Source organism: Phaenicophaeus curvirostris, chromosome 6, assembly GCF_032191515.1.
Source record: "Phaenicophaeus curvirostris isolate KB17595 chromosome 6, BPBGC_Pcur_1.0, whole genome shotgun sequence".
NCBI classification, from domain to species: Eukaryota; Metazoa; Chordata; class Aves; order Cuculiformes; family Cuculidae; genus Phaenicophaeus; species Phaenicophaeus curvirostris.
The window spans coordinates 49,368,514-49,381,657 of record NC_091397.1 but is presented as its reverse complement, the minus strand read 5'-3'; the positions used below and the strand labels follow the sequence as shown (position 1 = coordinate 49,381,657).

Below are 13,144 nucleotides of genomic sequence, written 5' to 3'. Positions count from 1 at the left end.
CTGTCTAGAACATCTCTACAAGCCAGTCAGACAAATACATGACATTTCAATGAGTAAAAAAGAGCATAAAACTGTAGGTGTAAGAACAAAATGTTAAAATGCCTACACACGATAATAAAAACCATCAATTACATTATCACATAAAATAAGTCAAATGTACAAAAGTTTGCGACAGAAGGGACAAAAGGACAACACAAGGTATTTGTTGGAAAACATTTGTGTGCTCTTTGGGCACTTAATTAAACATATCAAAATCGTCATCTTCATCAGACTCTGCAAAATATTTAACTTCTTTTCTAGCCCGGCCCGTCCGTGGCTTTGGGGCAGTTTCAGAGGCGAAGCCCGACTGGAAGATTTCCACATCAGAATCCTGGTCAAAAGCGGCCTTCTTGGATTTCTTTACGAAAGAAAAGACAAATCCATTGTGACATTTACGTGTGTTTTTTCCCTCTTAATAATCAGAATTGAAGGAAAACTTCTCTAACAGCTAATTTCTAAACACACTTGAACCCCCATTATCATACTAGCAGCCCATAATAAGAACATGCACCCTTTCTGCAGAATAATCCATTAGGTCCTGTTTACAAGGGGAAAGAGCACAGCTGGAACTGACCTTGCTTGGGGTTGATTTAGGTGTTTTCTTCCCAGGGTTGTATTCACCTTCATTTTCTGAACTGGATGTTTTCCTTTTCTTTGCTCCTCTACCTTTTCCTAGGTGAGAGAAAAGGATTGAACAACTTTTTTATGATTATGCTTTAAATAAAACTCCAGAGTTCAGCAAACTGAAAACTCCTACTGAAATTACTTAAGTGTGTCTACTTACTAAAGGTCAAATTTAGTTTAAAACTCAAGCTTCTCCACAACAGCAATAAAATAGAATCATAGAATCGCTAGGTTGGAAACCTTTAAGATCATTGAGTCCAAAACCGTACCTGTCCACTGCTAAGCCATGTCCCTGAGCACCTCATCTACCTGTCTTTTAAACACCGCCAGGGTTGGCGACTCAATCACCTCCCAGAGCAGCCTTTCAGTGAAGAAACTTTTCCTAATGTCCAGTCTGAACCTGCCCTGGTGCAACTTGAGGCCATTCCTTCTCATTTGTACAGTTTGTTGAGGTTTCTGGGTTTTTCTCTGTTTTAAATCTCTTCTACTTCTTCTGAAGTTACCATTCACTGTAGCAATTCAAGCTGTCAGTTCAAGACATGGACAAACTTCATCAGACCAATGACTTCTAAAGTACTACAAGTCCTCAGCCACCTTCTGTTCTGATTAAACAGCATTAATTCACCTTTTATTATTTTGTAAATTTACTGTTAACTATCAACACTAGCACATCCTTTACAGGCTCCTCCGATGATTACACCACTTAGTGTGCTGTGCTGCGAGGATGATGAGAAGTGGGATACCCAAGAATTGATTTAAGAAGCCAGAAATCGCTACTGATTATAGTACCAGAATTTTAGTCTTGTAAAAAGCTGAGATCAAGGAAAAATAAGCAGAATCCAGCAGAAATGATGAACACAAAAAAGAGGGGAACTATTAAATAGATTCCCAACAGTGACGGTCAAATAAAAAGTTCAAGTGTTGTTTGTCAAGAAAAGTCAAGACACTTTTTCTATCACAGAAAAGGCTCATGGCTGAGTAATTGACTAGTGATTAATTTACAAACCAATCAACGTGGGTCTAATTTTAGAGACACGAGGTCTGCTTCCTTATCAAAATGATTGTGAATCTGTGTTACAGAGAACTCAGAACTGAGTGCCAAGCCTCTTACCTTTGGGTGCTGCGGTCTTCTTTGGAATGCCGAATTCTGAATCCGAGTCAGAGTTCACAGTCTCCACCTTCTTGGCCTTGGGAGCTCTTTTAGGTTTAGGGGGCACATCAAGTTTTGCTGTTAGAAGTTAGAGATACTAAACACGTTACATTCACATATTGGTTAGAAGTATTAACTTTCATTAGATACTCCGATTACAGCATAAATGGCAGATTCTAAAACAAGATGAGTGGTTTCTGCACTAGGGGAAAACATCCTTCAGCTTTTACGCTAAAACTGCGTGGAATAAACAGGAGGTTTCCTTTCTCTTATTCTGAGATGCATCAGTGTATTTAGTAAGTTCCAGTGGTTTTGATCAAACCCTTTTTGAGCACAAAACACGTCACCAGTAACTAAAGCAGCAATGTAAGTTCTCCGAGTTGGACACCTTTAAACCCACTGGCTGGGTTACAGGGTACACAGAGCTTGCTGCCTGGGACACTGTTGCCTTCACAGTGCAGGACACCCTCGCCCACGATGGCTGCAGGAGTTGACGTCGACACTGCATCTGACTCTGTGACACGGGTTTCTGCCAACCTTGGTGAAAAGGAACTTCAGAAAAATAGAAAGGACAGAAAGGGGATAAATCTGTGGATTTCTTAAAGAATTTTTATTACTGCCATGCCAGAAGTCTTGGCATCTTTAAAAGGCAGCCATTGACATGGTCACACAATGGGTGGCAAGGGATAGAATCACCGAATCATTTAGGTTGGAAAAGACCCTTCAGATCATCAGATAATGTGTTTTCTATGCTTACAGCTGAGTCAGTGGATCAGAACCCTCAGATACACTACTGACCTACACTCTCCAGCAGCCAATACCACCTCAAAGATGATGAGAGACATGTGAAAACACTCCAGCGATCAGGAATGTGGACATTTTTAAGAACTTGAGCTTTCATTTACGGCATCACTAGGGAAATGTGTTCAGACAGCAAGAGAGGGTCTCCACGAACTGTTTGACTCTGATAACTTAAACTGGTACCTGGTGGAGAGGGACCGCGCAACAACAGTTATGCCCTTCCAGCTTTTTGTGGTAATACCTACTGGGCAATCCAAATATTGGGTCATGACAATACAAAAAATAAAGCCTTTGGCATTATGGATGGGGAAAAATGGTGCTTGCAATGTCAGCATTTCAGATAAGACTCGGGGAGGAAAGCAATAATGCCTAGGAGGGAACCATATTTGAAAGCAACTTCAAATGGGTCTCTTTAGATATCTCAACTGGGAAAAAACATTTTTACTGTATGCTAGTAGAGCTAAGTAAGCCACAAAGACCTACCAGTAAGCCTAAGAAAAGGACACAGAAGGAATTCTTTGATTAAGCATCACCAGAAGTAAATAGATAGTTATCAGTATCGGAGCGGTTAGTGCTATGTAAAGGTACATTTTGGGTACCATAAGGCAATTAAGTTCTTCATTTCAGAAACACCTTTTCCAGCATAAAAAACAGACTAGGGGGCAAGGAAGGGAAAGATTCAGGAATTTCATCAACTTGAAGATGACAAGTGGAAACTGCGACCAAAAGAATCTTAGTAGAAGCGATCCAGTGCTGATCTAGGTGTCATTCAAGGTCAGGAGCCAACATTTACACATCCTCCTACAGCACTTGTATATGTTTTGGCCAAGTAATTATGCCTCACACAGTTCCTCATGCTGTTGATGTGAAATCTGCGTATCGGACAGAAGCCAATAATGCTCCATGCACAAGTACTACCCAGCATACCATGAGATGTAACTATCTTCAGCTGGCCCTGAGTCCTCGAGCTTGTTACTGATGTCAGAAAGGCGTGGACTTCTCACTGACAAACAAGGAGCTGGGGCAAAGGCAATAACTGAGAGGCAATTTGAGAGAGGTGTGACACACTGCCACAAACACTGGACTTGTTCTTCCCTTGAAAGAGTCTGTCACTGCTGCTCAAGGGAAGTCTGCCTGTGGAACACCAAACCCAAATAACAGCAAACTGCTTAATTGTTATCTGGTGGCTAAAGTCATAGTGCCCGTGTCCCTCTACTAACTCTAGTGAGGTTCTGACCCACCACCTTAGGTTCTGTACCAAATGCCCACACAAGTGGGAAGAATCTCTGACAGCGATGAGGCCACCAACAGTTCAGCCAAGGTCTCCACTAGGCATCAAGACACGAAATGCAAGTCTGCAGTGGGGTTAATGTACACAGGCTCTCAAGAAGCCCCAGCTTTTGGCAGAAAGTTCAGGGACAGCATCTGTCCTACAGCTAGAATCTCAACAGCTGGCTGGGCAAGGTGAGCAGCTGCTTATAACCAAAGGTTAAGACTGCTCTTCAGATTTCCTTTAGGCTTCCTCTAAAGCGCTAGGACCCCAGATCTCTCAAACAGTGCATGGAACGCAAGCTCAGCAGTAGATGAGTAGTGAACTCCTTTGTAGTGAACACCAGAGGTCAAGAGATTTAATCTTAAATTGATTGGAGTCTGAAAAGAAGCTGAACTCATACCTATTCCTTTATTTTTCTCATTGAGAAGGGAATGTGGCTGTACAGATAACAAGGCACAACAAATGGTTCTTCAGTTTCGGCTTTCTATCTTTACAAATCCAAGCTCTGAAGCCACAAAAACCCCAAACAACTCTGAAACAATTGTTTCAGCCACACAATGTGCACTTCTAGTGTGAGGGTGAGTGGATGGAATATTACAATGCCAGAAAATGGTTTTTGAAGGGGCTGCTGATACAGGGCATGAAGATTACAATCAAGGAGACTACTAACAGGATACCAGATGACCAACAAACTAAGAATGTTAGTTCATCACTGCACTGTCAAACTGTGATCGTAAAACTGCGGTCACACCTAATCAGGGCAAAGGAGAAGAGATGAAAATTCATGAAAAAGACCTGTCATATTTTCATGCGCCAAGGGGGAGGCTGTGTTCCTAAGGCTACTCTGAAGGCAAAAATTTAACTTTTGCTTGAAAGAAAGCCTGTTTATACCTGATTTGTAAGTGTAAAGGTTAATTAGAAACTCAGACACAGATCACAGTTGCATTTTAAGGTTTCGAGTTAGGCAATGACAACTCATCACGTCCAGGCCTTCAGAAAAGAGAAGGAGAAAGAGATTTAATGTTGAATTACATCCATGCCCAGCTACTGCATACACAGCTCTCTGTTGTCTTTACTGCAGTACTGAAGTTTAACATAAAAGATTATTCTATTAGAGAACAGCTATTTCTGTAAACAATCTTCATTTACTGTGTTATAGAACTTTACTAGCTGAAAGTGTTTAAGAAGCATTCAGACATTTGCTGATTCAAACAGTTTACAAATTAGATTAGACACAATGCAGCAAGAAAGAGATTAGAAATGGGGAAGCAATGGAGGAGAGGATGAAAAGGTGCTGCAATTCACTGGTACCTAATATATAACACACGATATTTTTTTCACATTTTTAAGAGAGTAAGTTACCTATTCTAACTGCCTGCTTTCTTGCAGATTTCCTTGGAGAATCTTTTTTGGGTAGAACTAATACATTGAATTGAGCTGCAAGTTGGCCAAAGCAATTTTTAAAAACAAAAGGCCACAATATAACAGGATAAAAAAAAAAGCTTTTGGAGGACAGAAGATAGAGCAAGAAAAAAAGGAATTTATCTGAAAGACATGCGTGAAGAAAGGCAAAGATCTGAAAGCAATCCCCAGTCTATCACATCCTAAGAACTATATTTTATAGCCTATTTAAGCTACACTTAGGTAAGAAAAAAAAACCCAACCATTTTCACCATTAATGATGGCAAGTGTTTAGCATAATCTGTAAAACACATTTAGAACCAAGTGCACGTTTTTCTCCTAAAAGTAGCACTAACAATTGACAAATCCATATTCCTCAAGGTAGGCACAGCAAATACTCTTACTCCTACAAATACCCAAGCACAAACACAGAAACAAACCCAAATAATAAAACACGCTCTTCTTGGAATTGTTCTCAATTCTACCATGTAAGATCCTGCAAGATGCCAGTTCTGAAAGCCTGACTAATTACTGAAAGAATTTATACCTTCGAAGTTTGAGGAGAGCCTTTCATCCTCCATTTCAAGAACAGAAACAACCGCACCATGTGGAATTTACTGTGATAGCCTACTTAGGACATAAATATTTCTTGGAGGATTCCTCCTTTGCACTTGCTCTCCTTCCTTCTAAAGTAATTATGTTAGATCCATTACAGAAGACCATGACGACCATTACAAGGTCGTGTTTCCCTTATTCTGTTAGAGCAAAAACCTCCTATTAGTTAAACTAAACAATGTCTGAACCCAGCTCCATGTGTGGAAAGCATTAAGTATTGATGCTTCAGCAGCCAGCGGAAAAAAAAGAAATTAATATTATTAGTGGGGCTGGAAGAAGTTCACACCCTATGCTGAATTTCACTGAGTTCAAAATAAACTTGATGTAGTTCCCACTTTGAAGATGTGAAGAGACATTGCAAAGGTGGTGGAGATAAGTTTTAAATAAATGTGCTGGCTTAGAGGATAATCCTATACGTACCCTTTTTAGCAGCTACTGTTTTACTTGGAATTTTCTCTGTTTGTTTTGGGGCAAAAGATGATGAGAAAACTGGAGCAGAATCCTCTTCATCACTGTCCAATTTTGTTGTATCTACAATCACAGAGTGTGTTTAGAAGAAGATTCATTAGCTGCATGTTTTAAATCATCAATATTAATTACAGTCAAAATTCATCCCAAAAAAGCTCTTCTGATACTACATCTGGGCTCTGGGTGTGACAGTGACTTCCTTGTCTATGATACAAGCTTTGTTCCTCTAAGGATCACAACCTTCTTCCCCCTTTTCTGCTTTATAAATCTGTACATCCTTATTTTATAACTACTGTGTGATGCTTGTGTTTGGCACATAAATTCCCCAGTACCATAATGGTTGCTGTAAGACTAAACAGATCAGTGAGAACAAGCTTACCATCATCTGTCTTCTGCGAGTAAGATGGAAAAGAGAAGATGTTCCCAAAATCTTGATTTTTCTTGTCTTGAGATGCTTTCCTTCTTTCAAAAAGAAAAAAGAAATTATGAGTTGTAGTAACTACATACTGAAGTATTTAGACATTATAATATCCACATGAGATTAAATTCCTTTTTAGCACTACAAAGCATTTCTAGCATGCTTTATATGCTTGCAGAAGTCAACCCCCTAAAATCACCATTCAGTCGTGAACTGAGGGCATTTAAAATTAACAGAATTACATTTTTTTTTCAATAGTTCAATGTACCAGTCTGGCACAAGATGGTAAACAAAGAATATTACAAAATGCAGTTTAACAGACAGTATTACTGACCACGTACCAGAATTTGGTAAGTGTTTACCTCTGCATATGTCAGGGTTGAAGTAGCACACACTGCAGTTGCCTCCCCCCCAAAATGTGTAAATTGCATTTTATATGGTACATGTAGAGTAGTAGCGCGCTGATGTTTGTTTTGTTTAGAGAATTCTGCATTCAAAAAAATTATTAGTAAAGAAATATTGCTGCGTTACAGTACTTACTCTGGGGATGGCTTTGATTTGGCTGGGGAGAAGTCATATTCATCTTTTTCTAAACTGTCTGAGGGAACAAACTCATCCTCTCTGTCATTTGTAACTGGAGAGGCTTTTACTTTGAGCTCATCCAAATCATTGTTATTGTTGGCATCATCATCATCATCGGCATCATCTTCTTCTTCTGAGAAGTCAAAAGTATATTTGGGCCGCTCAGCTAAAAAAAAAAACCAAAACACACACATATTCAAGATAGTTGTTTATGTTAATATATTTAAATGGAAGTCATTAAGCAGCCTCAGAGTATACAAGAAAAAAGATGGGGGAGAAGAGGCTTGTTTGAGCCCGGAAGAATAAAAGGACATAATTTAGTGTGGTACCAAACATCTAACACCACCTGTGGCTTGCTCAGATACCCTCAGTTAGTGGTATTATGGAGACATCGCTGCATAAATACTTCTAAGAAATTAGAATCCTTCACTTATAATTGAAGTTTTCTTGAATCTACCATTTGAACATTCTTCCTAATCAAGTCCTTAAAAAATGATCAACAATTTTCCAGAAAAATCGGTGTGTTTTTATCAAACTATCAAATATTTATGTATTTTCTAAGCATTTGGTTTCTGATATTTTTGCTCTTCACACACTGTTCATAATTTTTTGACAAATTTTTTCATAGCTATTTGGGCTTTTGGGCCTTATGTGATTGAGTAATTTTTTTGTTTGTAATGGTATTGCCTTGTCTATTTCTTGCATAATTCACTAGTTTTGTGAGTAATTTCTACTCTAGCATTTAGAATAAGGGAGAAATATTTCTGGACCAACTAACAAAAATCTTTCTTATCAACTATTAAGATCCTGGTCTTGACATTAAGAGTTTTTTTTCCCACAGTGAAGAAAATGTAATGCAAGCTCTCTGTAGGAGATCAAGTCCTAAAGGAAGGCTACGGTCAAATGAAAATGCAGGTTTGTAGCTGAAACTTTCAGTCACAATGCACAATTCACAAAAGCTTGGGTACCTGCTGCTCTCCTAAGCAAGGAGTCTCTTGGAATAATCACTGGCTCATTCTCTTCTAAGTCACTTTCAGACTTGGATTCATCATCTGACCATGGGTTTCGTTTCTTCACTTTTTTTGCACCGGATTTTGCTGATGATGGTGTTTTTCTTACCCTGTTACCTGCCACAAGTTAAAGCATTTACTACAGTCAGTGTTAAAAATACTTTAATCTCTTCTAATCATTTACGATGCATAAATTTTGCATCATTTTTTATCTTAAAAAAATCTCCTTTTAATGTTGCAAAGTTTCCTCTTCTTCCTTAAAGAAAATTACAATGAAATTATTTCACACAGAATCTGACCAGCTGCTGCCAAACAAATTTGTTTTATGACTGAAAAAAATCCTAAAAGCCTCTAATGTCAAGTTTTGGCTTCTCTGCAGTCAAACTTCGATTTTTTTAAGGTTGCTGGGATTTTCCAGGAAAAGAACAAGCAGTTTTCCATTATTTAGGCAACAGGATCAGGAGCAGTTATTGGGAAAATCCAGTTAACATGGAAAGCAGGGGATACCCTGCTAGGGGTAACAATGTGGTCACTCAATTGCAGGACAAGCTCGGGTTAAGCTGGGCTAATTGGCTCTGGCTCAACATGAGCTAGGGGAGATTTGAGTTGCATGTAGACAACTCAGTCATAACTGTACTCAGTTAATCTAGTGGATTGGATAATCCTCTGAATAATTAAAAACAGATCTTATCTCAGAGGAATTATTCGTAACCACTTCTATTTTTTAAAAAAAAAACCGTGCTGCATACTTAAACTTTTCCTTTTGTCTTTCGCTTTCTTTTTCGCTGCCCCCCATTACTATGTATTTCCCAAACAGGAACAATAAATTCCTAATAACAGAGGAAAACGGAAACTTAACATAGACATTGGTTAGTCTGCCAAGTCATAACATGCATAACTTTTAAAAGTCAGAATGATTGAATATATTAATAGGAAAATACTTTCATTTAATCAAGTTTTACAATCCCTACTCAGACTGAAGGTGACTGTCACATTCTTCAACACCAGAGGACATGCAAATTATACATTTCAATTTGCACAGAATTAGTGTAATTAGATAAAATTAATCTATTTTTCTACTTACAAATGCAAAGATTTAGACCCCAAGAAAACCTGATTGTAGAAAATGTAAGATATACCACCCTCAGAGAAGCAGCTTACACAAAAGAAATTTCAGCAGAGTACTTTCAAATGTTTCCACATATTTCTTTAGGGAAGAAAATCAGATTAAACTGCGATTATTGTGGTACACATCCCTTCTCACTATGTGTTGAAAATACATTTAATGCCCAATTTATTATACGTCACTAAAGCTAACTATGACTGTGTAAGGATCTTACCAGGCTCCTTCTTCTCCCTCTTCGGTTTAGGGGTTTTAGCTGCTGTGGCTGAAGTATTCAGTGAGTCATCCCCACCACCCTCAGCTGGCACACCACTAAATTCCTCATCAAATTCCGTTTTTATTGCTAAAGAATCAGTTTCACCCTAAAATATAAAGAAGTCAGGCAAAATAAAATAAATTACACCTTTATATTTCACACCAGAACCAGAATAGCTTTGTAAAAGATGGTAAACGATAGTAGACTGGTATATTAAATTTGGTGAAAAGTCTTGGAAAGAAGAAATCACAATAAAAACACCTAAATAATAAGTAGTCACAAGAGGTTTTCCAATATAAAAGAAACCTAGTATCAACCTCTTCATGCATTAGGTCAGTAAAACAGTTTAAATGCAGCATTAATGAGTTCTAGTGATTTGAATTTATGCTAGTAGAAAAATACAGCATTTAAATAATAAATAATCTAACTATACCAATAGTTTTGATTTACCTTTTTCTTTTTCAGCAACTTCTTACTGGCATCAGCTTTCATGGCAGATGTAATCTGTGGAACTATTCTTCGGCCAAACGGTGACGGCATGGTCTCTTCCAACTGAAGTTTCTTCATCTTGGGTTTGCCAACTTTGCCTTTTATTGGTTTGCCAACCATGCCGGCCAAAATATCTTCTCTTTCCTGTGCTTCTACTTTCTAACAAACAAGGGACAGGGGAGGAAGAACACATTCTTTCTTAATGAGGACAAAGTGGGACATGATGATTTTTTATGATTCACTTCTTTGTAACACGAAGCATAAGGCTTTCCTTAATTCTCATCTGAATTGTAACACACTTCCTAGTAATGGAAAACCAACCACTTAACCTTGACAAATTCTTTATTACCTGTACAGTTAAATACTACACTTTTGTACAAGATTAAATAAATATGAACTTTTGGACCCTGCTATATTGAAAATCTTTCTTTTACCTAGTTCCTATTTCTCATGTGTATGGGTGGGTACTGATACAACTTTTCATTATTTCAGGACTCAACTTAAGCAGCTAGTTTCTAGAGTCATTTTTAAGAACCATTTTCCAGTTCTTTCATCAGCATTTTTTACAGTATGAACATACAGCTGAAATACAGACATCGAAACACAACTTTTCCAATTGCAGCTGTACCACAAACACACAGAGAAATAAAAGAAATGTGTTACTTGGGTTACCCTGTGTCACTTCAAAAGATTACATCAGCGTTTTTCAGGCAACATTCAAAGCTGAGGCTCAGCAAGACACCCACCAACAGGACTTTACCTTTTCCAGAGTTCCTGATGAGGCAAAGAAAGAGCCTCTCATATGGTACTTATGGTCTACACACTTTGTTCCTACATCTACAGCTTAGTATTTGACAATACTTGCTGCCTTACAGCCAATTAGATCACGTAAAACTACTATAATTATTACTATTACCAGTTACTACTCCCTGGGTTTTGTGTTATCTGAATACAAATTATCTCCTGGTCATTTTTCTTCTAACATTGCTGATTTGGAAAAAATATCAAATTGTATGGATGCAAGAGACAATCCCTGAGCAAAACATCTAAGAACACAAATACTCAATATTGATTTCCACTTATTTTGGGGGTCTATCTGCTTTTAATCCAAAATGTGGTATTTTTTTATTATTTTTGCATTAATTTTAGCAATTGTAATTAATTCTTTTAATAAAATAAATTTAAATCTAATGTTTTTTAGACATATAGGTAAAATGAAACATACTTCAAGCTCTTCAACGAAGGCTGCTAAATCTTCTTTCCAGAGATCTGAAGAAGATTTCCTTTTAAGGTCATTTAGTTCTCTCTCCTAAAACATGAAAGTAGTATAAAGAACATAAGTTACTAAGTTATGACTGATGTAAATACTATTGAAACTGAACATTCACAATTAGACACATCAGTAATTACTATATCATTTCAGAGCAAGCCTTCCGTGGTGTACCAACCTTTGAATCTCTCTGCTTAATTAACTCTTCTACCTTCTCTTTTGTGAGCGACCACAGAGACATGTTCAAGATATAATTAAAGTCAGGGCCAGAAGTTGAGCCGGAAGCAGAGGAAGCGTCGTCATTTGCGTTTTGCGGGTCCTCCTCTTCTGCTGCCTAAAGTGCAATATTCACAATTACAAGTATTAATAATCTGAGCTCTATGCATGAACTGGAACGCCGCTCCAAAGCACCATCACAGATTCAATAACCTTGACATTTTTCTGGGCCTTTCCAAAAGGCCGTGCTGGTATGACCATCTATAGCTGGATTATTTAATCATTAATTACATCTTTCCATGGTAAAACATGAAAATTAAACTTGTCACGTATCTCTTTTGGAACAATAAAAACACTATTGGGCTTCAAAAAAGCAGAAACAAATATAGGTCAAGGTCAAATTTATTAATGTTCGAAAGTCATAGCTTCATAGTATTCATGTTTCATCACAGAAAATAATTAAATTCTGCAGTCATATGAAAAATAAATAATAAGGGGAAAATCAGTTCTGTGTGGCATTTAGAACATTAACAGCATTAAATATATCCAGATATTTCAGATTATTACCTTTTCTTGTGCTTCCTTCCAGGCTTTTACTGGATCAGATTCATAACCTCTCTGGACCAACATCTGAATCAAATCCCTTTTTGATCTGTTCTCTACAAGATACACACAACCAGGAAGAGGGAGGTGAGAAGAGGGTGAGAAAAAAATAAAGGATCAGTGTCATGAAAATAAATGTCTTGCATGGCAAATACATTCTACTAGATTAAAACAATTTCCAGATTTTCCTCCACTGTTACCAGTTCTAACTTACATTTACTCACCTATGGTAATTTTTCCTTGTATCTTCTCTAGAACAAAACGAGCTTGATTGTTAAGCTTGGTAGACTCTGCCCCCAGCATTCCCACAAGCCATTCCTTGCGTAAGCTATAATAATGTAATCGCAAATCAAAGAACTCCTTCAGGATGTCCTGCACAGTTTCATACTTCTTCAAACATCCCATATGATCAAATAGCACCTATAAAATACATAATATGCTGCTTGAGAGAGATTGCACGACTCAAACTTCGCTAAATTATTGTGTGTGAGTTTACGCCTATCGCACATTTACATGCACCATACAAACAGTGGTATTTGGAAGACTGTGAACTCAAACCATTCTATGGAACTACACAAGCACATAGCTAGATAGATTTCATTTTTATTCACAAGCAGATTGATGATGAGATTTATGGTAACATGTTGCAACAGGAAGACTTCTATGTAAGGAAATATGCCTGGATTCAGTTGAATGACTAATTTTGTCTAAATACTAAAGCACAAGTTCAATAACACCTACTGACTCACGACTATTTAACATAACAGTTGAAAAGCATCTTTACTAATCTTTTGGTTCAGCTGTGA

At 37.7% G+C, this 13,144-nt stretch overlaps 1 protein-coding gene across 1 annotated transcript in view; it reads right to left on the bottom strand.

Moving 5' to 3' along the window:
- Positions 1-72: 72 nt before the first annotated feature.
- TOP2B (DNA topoisomerase II beta) overlaps positions 73-13,144 on the bottom strand; it is a 61,030-nt gene continuing 47,958 nt past the window's right edge. Inside the window, exons 24-36 of the mRNA XM_069860101.1 lie at positions 12,563-12,758; positions 12,303-12,394; positions 11,698-11,853; positions 11,475-11,558; positions 10,211-10,408; positions 9,722-9,866; positions 8,340-8,498; positions 7,330-7,537; positions 6,751-6,833; positions 6,324-6,434; positions 1,775-1,891; positions 614-711; positions 73-397 (exon numbers count right to left, since the gene is read on the bottom strand). Of these exons, the coding sequence (XP_069716202.1) occupies positions 236-397; positions 614-711; positions 1,775-1,891; positions 6,324-6,434; positions 6,751-6,833; positions 7,330-7,537; positions 8,340-8,498; positions 9,722-9,866; positions 10,211-10,408; positions 11,475-11,558; positions 11,698-11,853; positions 12,303-12,394; positions 12,563-12,758 (1,809 nt within the window). The 3' untranslated portion in view covers positions 73-235. The remainder of the gene's footprint in view (positions 398-613; positions 712-1,774; positions 1,892-6,323; positions 6,435-6,750; positions 6,834-7,329; positions 7,538-8,339; positions 8,499-9,721; positions 9,867-10,210; positions 10,409-11,474; positions 11,559-11,697; positions 11,854-12,302; positions 12,395-12,562; positions 12,759-13,144) is intronic.